The 19,122-nt window shown below is 44.0% G+C and overlaps 1 protein-coding gene across 6 annotated transcripts; it reads left to right on the forward strand.

Annotated features, from left to right (window-relative positions):
• Positions 1-3,887: 3,887 nt before the first annotated feature.
• Positions 3,888-17,171, forward strand: LOC106583782 (syntabulin). Of its 6 annotated transcripts, none has more exons than XM_014168370.3 (7): positions 3,888-6,091; positions 6,407-6,593; positions 7,409-7,603; positions 12,969-13,068; positions 13,416-13,562; positions 15,057-15,209; positions 15,349-17,171. In XM_014168370.3, the coding sequence occupies exons 1-7, from the start codon at positions 6,068-6,070 to the stop codon at positions 16,505-16,507; spliced, it is 1,965 nt and encodes a 654-aa protein (XP_014023845.3). In that variant the 5' UTR covers positions 3,888-6,067; the 3' UTR covers positions 16,508-17,171. The 6 variants fall into 6 exon arrangements, with proteins under 6 accessions (XP_014023845.3, XP_014023886.3, XP_014023831.3 ...); XM_014168411.3 differs by having other exon boundaries at positions 3,890-6,091; positions 7,463-7,603; XM_014168356.3 differs by having other exon boundaries at positions 3,892-6,091; positions 15,054-15,209.
• Positions 17,172-19,122: the final 1,951 nt, after the last annotated feature.

Raw genomic sequence — 19,122 nt, forward strand, 5'->3', positions numbered from 1 at the left:
CTGCTTGCACTCTTTTGGAAGAAGTTCCAAATATCCAGATTCTGACTGAGTGACAGGCATTTTGCTGAGTGACGACATTGACATCTAACCGGTGCCGCAAGGGTGGGCGAGGGGTCAAGGGACGTGAGGGGTCCACTGCGATGTGAAATCTCGATCGATCACAGCAGGCACTGTGTCATTCTAGGGGCTTCTTTCAGTGCCTTCTGCCTAGCGCGTTATATTGTATTGTTAATTTTTGTCACAAAAATGTGTCAGTAAAATGTTTTCTTATAAATACTGCATAGTTCAAGTGATGTGTGGTTATAGAAACTCATATCAGACTGAAAAGTAAGAAGGTTGGGGCTGGAGCAAAACAAATCCGGGGCAACAGCCCGGAAGCCCAGGCCTAATGACGCTACTGCTCAATTCCTGGACTCACCCAGTGACTTCAGCACCATGGACAGGAAACCCATGCTGCGCCTCAATCGTACTGACATTGCCTGAGATGCAGCTATATTGTTTCAAAATGTAGATATTTGTTGTTATTTCATGCATTTGTTGTTGTCACGCATCCTGATCTTATTGTCTGTGTCATTTTGGGGGAACAAAATCAAATCTGAATCTCGCTACATAGACTATGGGAGGCGGAGGAAGGCAATTTCAGGACGGAACAATCATGCCTGCGTTATGTAACCCTACACTGCCGGAACGTTGACCGTGTTTGACTTCGAGCACGCGCTGTCACTGGTGGTGAGTGTTTAGCAGCTTCATCCTCGTCCAATCCTGTGAGCACAGTGTAATTTCCTCATATCAAAACACAGAGTGGGATGGGCTCCACGGTCAGACTCGTGAGGAACACTGGAGTAACGCGGGACTCGTTGTAGTGTCCGTGATTTAGGCTACACGCGCATCCTTTGCGACTGGGGGAATCAACACCAAACATCCAAGCAAGTATAATTATATGTTTATGTAAATAGCTTAATGAAAACATTTTGGAAAAAATAGGAATAGGAAAAAACGATACGCTTGTAATTCTGATTTCTAGCTGGCCTATGATGTTGTTTACTTTCCCTTTTCTTATCACAATTTGTTATCCATCGACATATTGTTGTATTTAGTTAAGTCCGAAATTATAATTGTAAAGTGCATTTAATTTATTTAAGCTAATGCGCACTAACCAAATGTTAAAGGTGGGGCTGGTTGAAAAGATGGTCAGGTTAAGTTTGAACTCATACAGCGCTTGATCATATTCAGCACCACGAGACAGTGAACAGCGCCACTGATTTCAACTGCGTATTACGATAATCCCATGGGCGACCATCCCCCCTATGCTTTGATATCTCCTTCTGGGGTTACAAGAGCGACAGTGCAACTTATGGGCTAGACTATATGTTTTGCCTTTGTTGTTGGATTTTAGTAGAATGGTTTAAAATCATTTTCAAACCGTCAATATTAAGAATTTATACATGTGGCGGATAACTTTTGATATTAGACCTACCTTTGATGTTAAAAAGGGGGAGACCTTCATCCAAGTCACCATGAAGCACATCACATAATGGAACTTAAACATGGACAAACATGGTCAGCATTTGCAGAAACAGATATTATAAGGCTATTAAGGAACGTTTTGCCATCATAAATTGGTTGTCTGTATTCTCTCTATAAATAATGTGTGTATTTAGAGTGCACTGAATGGGATATGAATGGGATAACTGTTGATAACTGAACGTTATCAACCACTAAAAAGCAAATGAAAGCTTTTACACCTTGCCATTGAAATGGGTATTTTATGGGTATTTACGCACACCATAAGATTCAGGTTGATAAAGAAAATCTATGTTGGATTTGGGGAAAATCTATCAAAGCACTTTAAAGAGTTGGACATTTTCAGATGTGGTTTTATTGGAGAAACTGTAATGTATTAGTTTGTGAACATCATCAAAAAGACAGAAAATTAGACACCTTGAAACACATAGTTTCTATCATCATCCTGAATGCTCACACACGTTTGCATGTACACACACACACACACACACACACACACACACACACACACACACACACACACACACACACACACACACACACACACACACACACACACACACACACTACCTGCACATACATACACGACATGTCCAATAAGCTTATGTTCTGTTTTTATATGGTTTTCAATAAATGATTATGTGCCATACCATATGTCAACCCACTCAGAGGAAGAGATTGGATTATATAACACTCCATACAGTTGACTGCCCTGAAGTGCACACTCAAGCCAAGCAGGCAGACAATATATAGATTGAACAGAATGAGGATGCAGTATCGTGAGGTAATTCCCAGCTCAGAAATTATCTTACATCTAAGTGTAATGCAAATAACAAATAAAACAACTTGAGTTAAATGAAACCATTATACCCACTAAATGGGCTTTCATAACTAAATTAGTTATTGTTGAAATATGAGCTTGCTATACTCTGCAGACCTGTGCAGCTATTTAAAGGCCCAGAGGTCTTATATATGTCCACACTATGAGGTTGGGAAAATATTGTGAAATTGTGAAAATTATGATAATGCCCTTTTAGTGTAAGAGCTGTTTGAAAAGACCGACTGAAATGTCAGCCTGTTTTGGTGGGATGGCATTTTGGCCTGCCTGGTGACACCACCAGGTGGTAAATGTGTTAATAGACCAATAACAAAGAGTGTTCTAAACCTCTCTGCCAATGACAGCTAATTTCATTTTTCCCCTCCCCACTCAGACCACTACCAGACAGTCCTGGCAAAATTCTTCTTTGAGAAATTGCTCTTTGCTAAGAAGCTATTTTTGTTTCTTTTTGACCATTTTAATTTAAAACAATTACAGCAAGGTACATCATTATTACCCAGAAATGATTTGATATTGAGATAAACGGCTGCAAACCACTCGCAGAACAGAAAATTACTGTTAACTCCCAGAGCTGAGGTCTATAGACTTTAGCTTGGTAGGCTAACATAGTCTTGAGTTGTGCAAAACACCCGGGTTTGATACCCAGTTGATTGCATAAGTTCCAGCCATAAAAGCCAGGAACACTGTGAACAACACAGCCAGTTCACCCGTGATGCCAAGTCAGTGTTAGACGTCCATCCATATCTGAGGCCGTCAGGAGATTATGTGGAAACCAGCCACAAGGGGCAACAGTGAGCGGTGTTCGTTTCAAGTCGGTTTCTGTTTTTGATGTGAACAGGGATGGGTGTAAGGATCTGCTTCTGGTGCCAAAGGTTGCATGTTCAAATCCAGCTATAGAAGTTGTTTTTCAGATTTTTTCCCCTTACCTTAACCATTCACAGTTAATGCCTAAGCATCTGCCTCTGGTGCCAGAGGTTGCATATTTGAATCCAGCGATAGAAAGTCGTTTTTTTAGATTTTTTTCCCCCAAACCTTAACCCTTACCATAGCCCATTCGGAGTTAATGCCTAACCTTAAGATTTTGGAGTTAATGCTTAAACTTGTCCCTATCCTTAAAAATTCAGAGTTAATGCCTAAACTTAACCTTAAACACTTGGAAACATTGGGAACAAATGTAACCCTGGCGGTCCCTTAGCAGATAGAGACCTGGGTGGAGGTATGACAGCCTCAGATTCACAGAGAGGTGTTGACCAACGTGACCATCTCCACAGCGGGAGCCGTCTGGTGCTCTGGCTGTTGTCAGAATTAAACGTTTGTCCATGTTTCGCAAGCATCAAATTTCACTTGAGAAAGATGGGCGAACATCTAATTCTAACGTGAGACCGTGAGAGCTTGTTGCAGCCATACGGCTCCCGCTGTGGAGATGCTCATGTTGTTTTGCATCTTATCTACCGAGAGCATGCATGGGCAGGCTTAGATGAAAACATCTCTCTGTAAATCTGAGGCTGTCAACCCTCCATCCAGGTTTCTATCTTCTAAGGGACCACCAGGGTTACATTTGCCTGCATGGAAAATGAAATGTTTTAAAATATTTTGTAACGGAAAGCGAAAATATGTGCTTGTTATTTGACAAGTCCAGGTAGTCCCTCACCGTTTCTTCTACCTGGGTCATTCCTCATGACCCAGGAGGAGGTTCACAAGCACTGCTGAGATTCAATCAGCATTGAGACACTGTATGGACATGATACGATAACAACTATTGAGTATAGCAATGCACAAACTTGATTGCATTTTCCTGACATTGATTGCTGTTGATGTGCAAAGAGACAACGGCTCACGCGCACTTGCTCATATGGGAGCACACCTGACCTTGTTCCCGTCTGTAACACTCCCCCCACACTGCCATAGGCCACTCCCGAAGTAAACAACATTGACATTTGTTATGTTGCAGGAGGAAAACCCTCCTATTGCACTCTCGGAAGATGCTGAACACAGAACTGTCTGCAAATTTAATTGGCCCCATTTACTCTGTGTCTTTCTTACAGTCATTTTCCTCTGTTGCTAAGTCTGTTGCTAGGGCATTGTTTGGTTGGTAGCTCTGCGACAGTGCCTGCTGCCTAATCTGATTCCACTCTGAAGCTGTGTGCTTGTGTGCCAGCTATCCAGAGGCGGGTAGAAACAAAAGGAAAACATATCGAGGCATAAAATGCTGGCATACTGCTGTTTTATTGTGATGCTCATGACACACTTCTCAGTTGCCTTAAGAGGTACAAAAAGCTGAACTCATTTCAGGTGAACTTTTGGGGTGTTCTCATATCAGGGCTGAGGGACCTAGAAGACTAAAAGTGCATACAATCTGGTATAAAACCTGCCTTCGGGTATTATTTTTTGTGGTTTAACTGATTTCTTCGCCCTTACTTGCTGAAAACGTACCTGTAGTGGAAGACATGATGGTCAGGCTACACAGTGTATTTCAAGATGGGTGTTTGCTTGGGGACAGGGACAGCTGCTATATTTACCAACATCCTGGGTGCCATGCAGTCAAAATAAAGAGATAGCATCCGGACTGTAATGGGGGGAAAGAAGTCTGGATTCAGTAAAGCGATAATGACCTGAGGGGTCAATTACGTCATTCTTGATGTAAAAAAAGAGAAGGCCAAAGACGTACACACTTACATAACCGACTCCTTTAAGCGATGATGCTAAGAGGCACAACATTCAACAGGAGAGAGGAAATGGATAAAGAATGGAGTTATGTTATAATGTGCAGTCAGGCATTATGTGGACCTTGAATTATTCAGCCGCCAAACATCAATAAAACATACACTTTTGTGCATGTACTGGAGCCTGGAGGCCTTTGTGTGTCCATGTCAAAATGGAGAGGGTGAATTGAACTACGTGTATAGGGTCTGTGAAAATCAATATACAACGCAAACATCGTACACTATTATTCTGTCATTCTTATCTCAATATTCAGTGAGCGGTTTGCCGGTGTGTTACTCTCTGGTGTCATCTTTTTGGCAGGAAAAAGGCTCTTTGGCACAGGATCCCAAAAGGAAGAAATGTCATATTTCTGTGTTTTTTATCTTGGCAGAATAACTCATGGCACTTAGTCTACCTCTCTCTCTTATAGATGTTTGAAGATGCTGCTGTCTGTTTTCCACCTAGTGGGACATCATTTTGAAATACATGAATAAATGAAGAGTTAGAACCCCACCCAGTTCCTCTCTGCAGCATCATTCACGACTAGATTTCAATCATCATTCAATTACATCGATACGTAATCGGATAATGGATTTTAGGTTGTTGTATTTTTTTGTGGCACATGCATGTGAAGGACAGTAAGCCTTGGTTTTATTGGATTTAAGAAACAGTCCCATCCCTTTGTTCCATGTTTGAGGAAATACATGCAATTTTTTTTTAAAGTAAACCAAAAAAATATTTTCTATCTGGTAGCCTATATTTGATGTGGGGCTCACTGGTTTAATGACCAAGGTCCGGTCAGTGTATGTGCCATCTGTGCCAGGCAGGGGTGGAAGTGGGCGAGGGTGACATGATTTACGTAACAGATTTCAGACAGAGTCGCCCTTGTTCGTAAAGGGTTCAGTGCCAGTGTGCCACGTCATGATGCCTTGGACAGAAATACATCTCACCTAGTTTTACTTTTCTCACAGATCCAAAAGGGAAAACTCAGCGTTAAGCACAATGGGACCATTCCAGGAATATGAGGTGCGTGTCATTGCAACACTTTCAAAGTCAATCAGTCTTGCTATATTAGGCTATCATTTTTAATCTTAACAATTCAGCTAATATTTTGGTTAAAATTTCACAACATGAGAATGATAGTTCTCTAATCTTGACTGTCACAGTCACAATAGCAGACCACAATTAGTTCATGACTGTGTTGCTGTGACAGAGCTAGTGAGATAAAAACAAAATGTGCAAAGTTACATTTGCGCACACCGATTCTGATATGAATCTGATTTGTTCTTGTGGCAAAAATTCAAGTGGTGAGCATAGTTGTGATACTTGTATGGTGCTCAGGAAAAGAAGTCACCAGGGAAGGAGAGCCCCCGCAGCCGCATCCCACGCTTGATCCTTCATCCTTTCCACCCTAATGTGAAAGGGTCGCCCCTGTCCGAATCACCCATTTCAGAGGAGGAGGGTAAGGACTGTGACATCAGCTCGGACAACTCCAAACGGACCATCAGCACCAACAGCTTTTGCTCAGGTATGTGGTTCCCATGTTTCAGATCAAGGTTAGGGTGGATCCTAAAAGTCTAAAGTAGTTTCCTCTTCTAATCTCTAAATTTAGCTGAAAACATAAAATTGAGAGGAATTTGCTTTCACCTGTCGCTATTGTCACATTGCTGATGGCAGCCAGGGCAGTTCTGGCAATGGCAGATGGGCTGGTCTATCTAAATATAATTTTTGGTGTGCAGAATGAATGGCCGCCGGTGTGTTAGAAATGCCCTGGATGATTTCTGATCCCAGTCCACCCCTGCAGCCAGGGTTCATCATATAAAAATGTCTGAAAATCATGCTAACACATTGTTATGTAGGCTTTGTTATGCCATTCTGGCCAAGTAGGCCGAAATCCACATCTTATCACATACTAGCATACTGTTGCAACAAATTTGTATTACACAAGGCTACTAACCTACCATAAACAACAAAGTTGGCAAACATAAAAGTTTGCATAATAGTTGCCATTATTCCAGAAATGACCTAGCCTTCTGTAGTAGGCCTAGATTCTTTTCTCTATCGACATTATTTTGACAACAGTTACACCTAACCAAAATTAGGTTACAACATATTGATGTATATTGAATAACATTAAGTCATCATGGAAGTTTATTGTCACCCCTTTCACCTCCCTTCAGCTTCCATAACACAGTGCTGTGGCGTTGGTAACATGAACACTGTTGGTTGGATGACTTACAGTATGAACAGATACGAGGGAGTGAACCTCGAGCTCTGAATGATTGATTGACTGCTGTGTGTTCCATGCTGCATGCGTATTCTTGGCTATACCTGTCTACATAGATGACACCGGCTGCCCCAGTAGTCAGTCTGTGTCCCCCTCCAAAACCCCGTCAGGCTCAGACAACAGTCCGCATGGCTCCCCCAAGCCCACCGCCGAGTGCAAGACCAAGGTGAAGAGGGTGAGGGTGATGGAAGAGTGGCACGCACCCCCGCCAAGGCACAAGAGGGAGCAGCGATCGTCCACATTGCCCAGAGGTAGGCTACTGCAAGGAATGGCTTCAGTTTTTTTGTAGGTGGGGTTAGGAGGATCATACATACGTTGTCCTAGTAGATCTTAGGCCAGGGCTGCCCAACCCTCTTCCTGGAGATCAACCATCCTGTGGGTTTTCAGTCTAACCCTAATTTAACACACCTGACTCTACTAGTTAGCTGCTCAACAAGACCTTAACTAGATATGCTAAATTAGGTTGGACTGAAAACCTACAGGACAGTAGATCTCCAGGAAGAGGGTTGGGCAGCCCTGTCTTAGGCATTTCTCTCAATTCTGATTCTGATTCTATGTATCTGTTTGATTGAAGTACTTGTCTAACTGTCAATTCAAATAGATCTACAAAATACATCTACATCAGATTAAAATATATATGAAATAACCATGTGAAATGGTTTCTTGTAGACCAGGGTTGGGCTCAATTTGAATTGAAAGCAGTCAATTCAGGAAGTAAACTAAAATCACAATCCAATAATAGAAAAAAGGGCATTTATTTTCAATGACTTCTCAATAAACTCAAAAGTAGAAGCTATTTATTTCATTTTTTTTTAAGTCTGCATTTTAAATTCTAATAATTTCCTGATTGACTGCCTTTAATTCAAATTGAGCCCAACCCTTATTTCTACATGCTTTGTGTGTATACACTATCTGCATAGTATTGTTTTCATGTAATTTTAGCAGTAGAAAGTAAGTGTAACCGATGTGAAATGGCTAGCTAGTTAGCGTTTCAGTCGGTGACGTCACTTGCTCTGAGACCTCGAAGTAGTTGTTCCCCTTGCTCTGCAAGGGCCGCGGCTTTTGTGGAGCGATGGGTAACGATGATTTGTGGGAGGCAGTTGTTGATGTATGCAGAGGGTCCCTGGTTTGAGCCCAGGTAGGGGTGAGGAGAGGGACGGAAGCTAAACTGTTACATTGGTGCCGTGACCCAGATCACTTGTTGCTACGGAAAAAGAGAAGGTCAAAAGGGGGTTGAGTGTAGCCGATGTGAAATGGCTAGTTAGTTAGCGGTGTGCACGCTAATAGTGTTTCAATTGGTGACGTCACTCGCTCTGAGACCTTGAAGTAGTTGTTCCCTTTGCTCTGCAAGGGCCGCGGCTTCTGTGGAGCGATGGGTAACGGTGCTTTGTGGGAGGCAGTTGTTGATGTGTGCAGAGGGTCCCTGGTTTGAGCCCAGGTAGGGGTGAGGAGAGGGACAGAAGCTAAACTGTTACTTAAGCAACAATGATTTGCTTGGTGAGAGAATGGGAGAATCTCAATTGCAAAACATCCATTGGAGGAGACAGTCAGAGCGGCAGGACCTCTGGCTTTCTCATCCAATGGGGTTTGAGGAGGCGAGACGCTAAAACATATATATTTTTTATGAGTATGCAATTAAGGTTCTCCCTATGGCTACATCCCAAATATCTCTCCTACCTCCCACAGTGTACACTTGTTCACTTCCCTTCATGGATTTGAAAGGAATTGACTGGTATAAGACATATGATAGAAACTTCCTCTAGCCCATGTCTACACCAATCCAATGAAGAAGGAGATATTATTGGGACGCACTCAATGGTTGTGTTCCCCTGCTCAGACATTGCATGTATTAACCAATGGTTGCATGACACCTCATCTTCTGTGCCTTTGGGCACCAGATTGCTGACATATGATGTGGTTAGCTGATATGTAAAATACTTATCCAGGCTTTGTAAAATCTGGCATGTGTCAGCAAGGTCTGCGCAGAAGAACGCCAACAATGAGAGGATTCGATTAATCTGCTCCGGGGATCCCGTTTAAAGCCCACGTTGAAGTTGGCTCAAAACAAAAGTCATGTAATTAAACATGTGGAGGAATGAGTAGGATTCTGTGTTTTCCCATGCAAAATTGATTGCTTTTGATTTAAAAAAATGCTTTATCTGCCTTGCAAATAAATAAAAAAGTTTGAAAATTCTAATATATACTGTATGGAAAATAGATGTATGTTTCTGGACGATTCGACATGCTGCATTGTTGACGACATGACCGAGAAGCGCAGATTACTATTTGATTTGAGATGGGCACTCCTCCCGCACTCATTTTGCCGGTTCACGGCACGCGGCCCGAGGCCCGAGGCTCAGCATAATTGAATCCGACCAACGGCTTAATCAAGGTTCAAATCCAGAGAGGCTGCTGATTGGATAAATAATGTTGAACCTGAGGTTTTCCAATTAGGCTGATAAGCAGTCAGACTTCACGTTGTACTTGCAATTGATTCACTCACCCAGTGTTGAAGGTTCAGTTTTGTCGTTATTTAATCATACATTCACTGTGAGCACTTTACTATGGTTTTATCGAATGGAAAGAGATGCCACTCAGGTATGTCATGGTTTCACTGAAAATACGTCATTAGTGTCCCATGCTTCCTTTTAAGGAGTTTACCAATCACTAATTAGGGAGAATGGTGTTCTACCAACATATTGAGTTGCCACGCTGGCTCATTCTGAGTGATTATTTTGTTTGAGAATGCATTATTGCAATAGTATTTTTGCACTAATTTAGCAACATGTCTTCAGAGGTTATTTATGGAATGAAATTGGTTGTCATGATTTGGTACAGCTCGACTGTAGGTAGTTAGGTTGGCCCTGTTCTTTTCATTATTAGTCTGGTCTGAATCTTTACTAGATTATATGCTTAAATGTACTATGTTTGGTTTTCTAGGGATTAACTGGATTTAACATGTTTTTATGAAGTGGTTGATGCAACTCGCCATGTACACATTGTATCGGCCCTTCATGTCAGTAGATTACTGTAGTGCATAGGGGAGGGAGAGGTTAGGGAAAGGGATACCACAGCCTGTCCTGCAGCCATCAGACCAGGTGTTGAGGGACAGAGCTCATGGCCTTGCCCGATAATGGACTAAAGGAACCTGATGTTATTCCTTATAGTCCAAGCAACTCACAGGGTCTGTTTTAGAGGTGAATTGGCTCTGGCAGCCAAACCAGCCAAATACTCAATTTAAATCGAGTCGATTCTGAATTGCTGTACGGTTCTAAACTTTGCCCTCTAATTTCATATCACAAATGCAAAATCTACTTGCTGTATACACTGTTTTAAATTGCAGCTGACAGTATTGTTCGAAGACGCAGATGGCTAATTAGCACTGGTAATGTTAGTTGACTGTCTTGTCTGTCCTCCGTAAACAAGCGCTGTAACATGGAAATATGGCCGTGTGGGAACCCTTTAAAGGTGTGTAGCATTTTTACCTTTCATATCAGCGAGGAAAAAAAAGATGCGTCGCTTACAGTGTGGTTAACGTTCAGAACGAGCGTTGGGGTTCCTAATAAACTCGCTCGGCCTGTAGATCCTATCGTCAATTGGCGCTGAAGGTAGTTCGCGTCTATGACTGGGTTAGCGGGTGAGGCTGAATTCGTTACAGTGGGGGAAAAAAGTATTTGATCCCCTGCTGATTTTGTATGTTTGCCCACTGATAAAGAAAGGATCAGTCTATCATTTTAATGGTAGGTTTATTTGAACTGTGAGAGACAGAATAACAACAAAAAAATCCAGAAAAACGCATGTAAAAAATGTTATAAGTTGATTTGCATTTTAATGAGGGAAATAAGTATTTGACCCCCTCTCAATCAGAAAGATTTCTGTCTCCCAGGTGTCTTACAGGTAATGAGCTGAGATTAGGAGCACACTCTTAAAGGGAGTGCTCCTAATCTCAGTTTGTTACCTGTATAAAAGACACCTGTCCACAGAAGCAATCAGATTCCAAACTCTCCACCATGGCCAAGACCAAAGAGCTCTCCAAGGATGTCAGGGACAAGATTGTAGACCTACACAAGGCTGGAATGTGCTACAAGACCATCGCCAAGCAGCTTGGTGAGAAGGTGACAACAGTTGGTGCGATTATTCGCAAATGGAAGAAACACAAAAGAACTGTCAATCTCCCTCGGCCTGGGGCTCCATGCAAGATCTCACCTCGTGGAGTTGCAATGATCATGAGAACGGTGAGGAATCAGCCCAGAACTACACGGGAGGATCTTGTCAATGATCTCAAGGCAGCTGGGACCATAGTCACCAAGAAAACAATTGGTAACACACTAGGCTGTGAAGGACTGAAATCCTGCAGTGCCTGCAAGGTCCCCCTGCTCAAGAATACATATACATGCCCGTCTGAAGTTTGCCAATGAACATCTGAATGATTCAGAGGACAACTGGGTGAAAGTGTTGTGGTCCGATGAGACCAAAATGGAGCTCTTTGGCATCAACTCAACTTGCCGTGTTTGGAGGAGGAGGAATGCTGCCTATGACCCCAAGAACACCATCTCCACCGTCAAACATGGAGGTGGAAACATTATGCTTTGGGGGTGTTTTTCTGCTAAGGGGACAGGACAACTTCACCGCATCATTTGACGGGGCCATGTACTGTCAAATCTTGGGTGAGAACCTCCTTCCCTCAGCCAGGGCATTGAAAATGGGTCGTGGATGGGTATTCCAGCATGACAATGACCCAAAACACACAGCCAAGGCAACAAAGGAGTGGCTCAAGAAGAAGCACATTAAGGTCCTGGAGTGGCCTAGCCAATCTCCAGACCTTAATCCCATAGAAAATCTGTGGAGGGAGATGAAGGTTCAAGTTGCCAAACGTCAGCCTCGAAACCTTAATGACTTGGAGAAGGTCTGCAAAGAGGAGTGGGACAAAATCCCTCCTGAGATGTGTGCAAACCTGGTGGCCAACTACAAGAAACGTCTGACCTCTGTGACTGCCAACAACGGTTTTGCCACCAAGTACTAAGTCATATTTTGCAGAGGGGTCAAATACTTATTTCCCTCATTAAAATGGAAATCATTTTATAACATTTTTGACATGCGTTTTTCTGGATTCTTTTGTTGTTATTCTGTCTCACAGTTCATATAAACCTACCATTAAAATTATAGAATGATCATTTCTTTGTAAGTGGGCAAACGTACAAAATCAGCAGGGGATCAAATACTTTTCCCCCCACTGTAGGTACTCTGTTGTGTGAGGTTGGGCCGATCGGGCCTGCTTATTTTCTGGCGGCTGTGTAATCTAATAGCCTCTGCTTGAATCATGCCATTGTTGCTAACCACAACCGCACCATAGCCTCTAACAAGGAAGGGCTTTTCAGCAGGATGAAGCTCGTCGGTTTGTTTACCGTTTTGAAGTGGCTTGCATGGTGATTTTACTTTTCTGTGATGTATTTGACTTCTGAACGCAGAGAAGTTGGTTCTTGAAATAGACATGGAAAACAACTGCAAGATGTGTAGTCATGGAAAAGCAGAATGCAGGTGTGTGTGTGGCACCAGTGTTTCCTTCCTGCTGATGCCAGGTCAGTAGTAATATCCTGTGTTTGTCTGACTCTGCAGGTAGTGAGGCAGACTTCAGCTCCTCTAGCAGCACGGGCAGCCTAAAGAGAGGGGGGAGCCTGGCCCACAACTCCACAGGGAAGAAGATCTCCTCACGCAGGTGATATATGGGGTGGCTCTGTTTCTCTACTGCCTCCATTGTAGAAGCAGACGCGCCATGCCTTTACCATTTATCTTACCCCACTAGTGGGTGTTATACTTAAAGGGCCTGTTTTCCCAGACCCAGATTCAGCCTGATCCTAAACTAAAATGCTCTTTCAACAAAAATGTAATTGGGTCTGGGAAACTGTTCCAAGAATTATAGCTATGCTATTTCTTTATGCTGTATATCTTCCCCCTCACTGGTATTTGTTTTTTCAATGATTAATGCACAACATTACAAGACTGGTGTTGTGGGAAATGTCTTCTCCTTAGCTTTGCCTAACTACTGCCTGTCTTTTCCCACAGTCGTGGTGCCCACGTCAGGAGCCTCCCTGTGTTCAAGCTGGCAGGGATCCCCTCAGCATCCCGTGATGCGGAGCTCTATGCCCCGTACAGGACAGTCCCCTCATCCACCAACAGCAGCAGCAACTCCAGCCCCACAGTACCCTCCAGGTAAACAGCCATATCAATCATTCCAGCTAGCCTATCAAAGGACACAAGCAACTACCATGTTCCTATCCTTTCAGATCAACATGAAATGCCCTAGGAAGAAGGGGCTAGGGGTCAACTTGTAATGAAGCATCTGTTGCTCTGTGATGGGTGGGCATTCACTAGGTGGGGCAAGGATGGATAGATTAGGCGCTATGCCGGGACTGTTTGTCGTCTCCTCTCCCCCCTCTTCTGAGAGACGGGGATTATATCGGTCAGGATTGGGCTATGCTGAGATTAGAGGATTTTATAAACAGGATTATTTTGGTGGGTGTCAACCTTGGGTTTATAGGAGAGGAAGAGTTCATTAATATTTCATCGTATCTCAGTCGATAGCCAGACGTGCTTGCCTGGCTGCATCCCTGCCTTTTTTTTTCACTTACTGTCTGACATTTGTGGCAGAGCTTCTGGGTTCTCATGTTGCTATTTGGCAGAATATTCACTTGAGGCTTCCTGTGCCATGACAGCAGCGCTGCACGGACAAGCTCAACCTTGCCTTTCTGCTCGGACTGTAAAAAAACTAACTAGAGTCCTCTTGAATTCAGCCCACAGGCTTAATGTAAGTCATTCTCTATGCAACACAGATAATACTTATGTATCTTATGCGGACCTGAAAACGTCCACGACTGCTTTTTGTTTCTCAAGTCATTTTATTGCCACAGGATTTTTGTCCTTGTTCCCCTCAGCTCTCTTCTGCCTGGCTGGGTTTCGTGTGACGTCCTAGTTCTCTCGCTACCTTCTGCTTGCCTGTTCTATTTCTGGCAGGGATGCAGAGAGCTCGCATCAAAGAACAAGTCCCAGGTTGTTGCTAGGATATAGCGCTAGCTTTTAAGCCTGTTTGTATGAGGGGCTGCTCTGCATATTCGCCAAATCCATCCTCAGAAACAAATGTGTTTCATCAACAAGGAAGGGCTTTTTAACCTGAGCCCTGATCACATGGATATTCCAGAACTGCTAATGTACAATTGAAGGTTAATGTGCTTTTAGTAATGAAAATGTAGGCATTTCAGGGATTTCTCGGGTAAAAACACTTACCTTGTAGACTAGAGTTGAGCAAATGTAATTTGGGCTTTCCCTCCCAATTCATTGTTTTCCTATCCATCCCTGCCAGCTTTTGACCAACCTGGCATTTTAGCTTTTTTTGCAGCAGGAAGTCTGCTGGCTGGTTAGCTTGTGTCCTGACAGTGCTATCCCCAGTCGGACACAATCAACTATTTTGAGCTTTGCATCGTGCAAGTTGCACCAATCCCTTTATTTTTTTGCATGGCCTAGTTCCTTCCCCACAGAACTGAGGGAGCCTACTTTAGATGGGGCTCAGCACAGTACAGGATGGTGTGTGTGTAATAGATGTGGTGTCCTCATCAGTATCCATATTGAGAACAAGATGTCGTCTGACCAGCAGAACATGCAGTATGTGACTCGGGGCTAAGGTGTAATTTCCTCTCGTCTCCCCAGAAGGATGACCCCCAGAAGATACCACTCCTGTGGGGACAACCATGGCATCAGACCTCCCAATCCAGAGCAGTACCTCACCCCCCTGCAACAGAAGGAGGTGGCCATTCGTCACCTGAGGAGCAAGCTGAGGGAGGTGGAGAACACCGCCCACGACAGGTTACCTTCTCAGTGAACACCACATGTTTAGCTTATTTCCTAAATGCGTCCCATAGAGTGCATTCCACCTACAGTGTAGCCAAACATTGCAATCCCACACAGCTGTAACTACTAGCTAACCCTCTCTTTTCTCCCTCAGGCAGTCTGAGATTGAGAATCTCAAGTCCCAGCTGGGACGGATGAGGGAGGACTGGATCGAGGAGGAGTGCCACCGTGTCGAGGCACAGCTGGCCCTAAAAGAGGCACGCAAGGAGATCAAGCAGCTCCGGCAGGTTGTGGAGACCATGAAGAGCAGCCTGATGGAGAAGGACAAGGGCATCCAGAAGTACTTTGTCGACATCAACATCCAGAACCGCAAGCTGGAGTCCCTGCTGCACAGCATGGAGATGGCCCAGAGCGGCTCCACGCTGCAAGACGAGCCAACCATGGACTTCATCTGTGGCGACTCCGACTCCCCTGTCAGCGACAAGCAGGGGGAGGTGGGTGACCAGGCGGCGGAGGAGATGGCGGACAGTGGGCTGCTGGTTAACGACAACCTGGAGCACGTGCTCATGTCCACGGCGGTGGACTCCAGCCACGACTCTAGCAGTAAGCTGCGCTGCCACCCAGAGGCTAGTCCGGGGGTGTCCACTCTACTCCACAGTCTGGAGGAGAAGATCACACCACTGCCTTCACCACCCTCCAACACATTCTGCTACAGCACACTCCCCTTCCCCGCTCCAGAGGACAAGGCCGTTCAGACCGAAGTGGTGTCCTTCCCTCCTGACCTGCACACCCTCCTGCTGCAGCTGCTGAAGCTCCATGGTGGTGCAGTTGGAGATGCTCTCCTCCCAGCTTCTACCAGCCTCCTAGAAATCCCAGCACTGCAGGGCCCAGACTCGGCCCCTATCCCATCCACCCCTAACCAGTCCACCTTAAGCCTGCCTAGCCCCAGCCAGCCCACCACAGTTTTGCCAGTGAGCCCTAACATGTCCAGTGATTCAGGCCTGTGTTGCTCAGACCCTGAGGTGATGGTCTCCATGCGCTTCATGGAGGAGCTGGATTTTGAGGTGAGCAGTGAGGAGCTCTGCAGGGCCCCGGAGATAAACGTGGTCAACAAACGCTATTGGAGCAGCAGCTTCCTTGTTGATCTTGTTGCTGTGGCCGTACCAGTGTTGCCCACGGTGGCCTGGCTGTGTTCCCGGCATGGAGTGGATGGGGCGGCGCCGGTCTACAACATCGCAGCACTGATCCGCGGCTGTTGCATGATGGGATTGCACTCTCTCCGTCATGTCACTCATCATGGGGCAGATGTGTAACGCCCTCTGACCCCCGCATGCACAGCCCGACCCCCCCCCCCCCAACTTGAAGCACTTCAACATCAGTTAATCAAAGAGTATTTGTGAAAATCTTTAGTTTTTCTACACTTGTGAATATTAAAGCTACAGTTATTACTTTAGGTTCCCACGCGGTTACTTTGCACTGTGTACAGTTGTTGTGAGTTATGTCAAACTGTGAAATTATTTATGGTGAAGGGATTTTGTTCATTTTATTTACTTTCCATCTATCCTGTTATCATAATTGTGTTTAAATGGATAGTCTGAGTAGGCGGTTATGCATCATTGATGTCCTGGGCTGGCACTAGTTACCCCTACTTAAAGCAACCATGTTATTTTTCTGAAAGTATTAGGATTTCTGAGGGTGGGGATGAAATTGAATGTTAGTTCAAGCAAGCGTTTGTAATGGTTTATGTTCCAAAGTCTTAAACCTGCAGCTAAAGCTTTATTAGTGAACGTTCACTCTTAATGTTTATTTTTCTACCTGGGAGTAGAGCTTTTTACGTACGTGTGAAACAAATTGTTGATAGGAGTATGAGATCAATGCTTCAAAACATCCCACACTCGTTTGTGCCTGAGCTACTGTGTAATACTCTTTACATCACATGTCCTAATATATTTATTAAAGCATGATAATCCAATCCATGTTTGATTCCTCTTGGGCATTTTCTGGTGGGAAGGGTTTAGTGGACTTTCATCCCAAGCATTTTTATAGTGACCATACATTCTATATGGCATATCTAGCAACAGCACACAACCGTTGTCTCGTTCTACAACCAATTGAGATGCATTGTTCAGCTCTTGTCTTCTTCATGGGTGCCAATTTCAATTGATTATTTTCATAGTTTCTCTTTAAATGCCAACAAGAAGGATATTTGAGTGAGCAAATTAAACTAAAGACTTCTCGGATTTACTGTTTTAATCTCCAGAGTAGAGGGGGAATCATTAATTGCAAAGCCACACACATGTCAGAGGCCAGCTCTGAGAATGGCAGAACGCAATGTTCCCGGCCCCAAACACGAGGGTACATGTTCCTGCATCCGCACAACAGCTCTTAACTAAGGAACAAGTTCAAATGAATTAATAAACAGATCTGTCTGAGCCTTTCCTTATGACTGCATAATACACTGAACAAAAATAAAAAAGCAATATGTAAAGTGTTTATGAGCCTAAATAAAAGATCCCAAATATTATCCATCTGCTCAAAAAGCTCATTTGTGCGCACGTTAGTTTGCATTTCTCCTTTGCCCCCCCCCAAAAAAAATCCACCTGACGGGTGTGGCATATCAAGAAGCTGATTAAATGGCATGATCATTATGCAGGTGCACCTTGTGCTGGGGACAAGGCCACTCTAAAATGTGTAATTTTTGTCACATCTGTGGCATTAAGTTTTGAGGGAGCATGCAATTGTCATGCTGACTGCAGGAATGTCTACCAGAGCTATTGCCAGAGAATTCAATGTTCATTTCTCTACCATAAGCCGCCTCCAACGTAGTTGTGGAGAATTTGTCAGTACGTCCAACTGGCCTCACAACCTCAGACCATGTGTAACCATGCATGCCCAGGACCTCCACATCCGAGTTCTTCACCTGCGGGATTGTCTTTTCTTCACCAGGGTTTTGACCTGACTGTAGTTCTGTGTCATCCTGGAAGCTGAAAATGTCCCAGTTCTTCCATGGCCTGCATACTCACCAGACATGTCACCCACTGATGATGTTTGGAATGCTCTGGATCTACATGTACGACAGCGTGTTCCAGTTCCTGCCAATATCCAGAAACTAAGCACATTGAAGAGGAGTGGAACAACATTCCCCAGTTCACAATCAACAGCCTGATCAACTCTATTCGAAGGAGATGTGTCACGCTGCATGAGGCAAATGGTGGTCACACCAGATACTGGCTGGTTTTCTGATCCACGACCCTACCTTTTTTTAAGGTATCTGTGACCAACAGATGCATATCTGTATTCCCAGTCATGTGAAATCCATAGATTAGGGCCTAATTAATTTATTCAATTGACTGACCATCTTCAAAGGTCATGCCACAGATCAGCAGTGACTGTTTACACACACAGACTATGTTTTCACTTGTCACGTTACATCTATGTTTGTGTGAGGGTTAAAGTAAATCTAATCAACCGGCAGACTGATGAAATGAGACTGGAGTTGGAATGAGAAGCCCCATGCGATGCTAAATAACCCATTTCCCCTACTGCCATATGGGGATGTTGCATTACATAACCATGACCCTCTGTTCATTAGAGTGCAAGCAGACTGATGAATCATTCCATCTGTTATAATCTCTCTCTGCAACCAGGCCTGGTAGAAAAGAGAAGGTTGAATCAATATGGGGAGCGGGGGATGGAGTCATGCTACATTCGTAACCAGTGGGAAGTGGGAATTTACCACAGACGAATGGCCCTCCAACAGGTAATTACTAGTGGGGAACTCGTCTATCATCCTGAGCTCTCTCATTTCTCTCACCTGCTGACTTCTGACATCAACTACTAAGGAAATGACCTTGATAACAGCCTTCACAGCAGTTAAATGCAATAAAACTTTATTTATAAAAGGCAATCAATTAATATGGTTTTTAAA

Source organism: Salmo salar, chromosome 02, assembly GCF_965601325.2.
Source record: "Salmo salar chromosome 02, fSalSal1, whole genome shotgun sequence".
Classification (NCBI taxonomy): domain Eukaryota; kingdom Metazoa; phylum Chordata; class Actinopteri; order Salmoniformes; family Salmonidae; genus Salmo; species Salmo salar.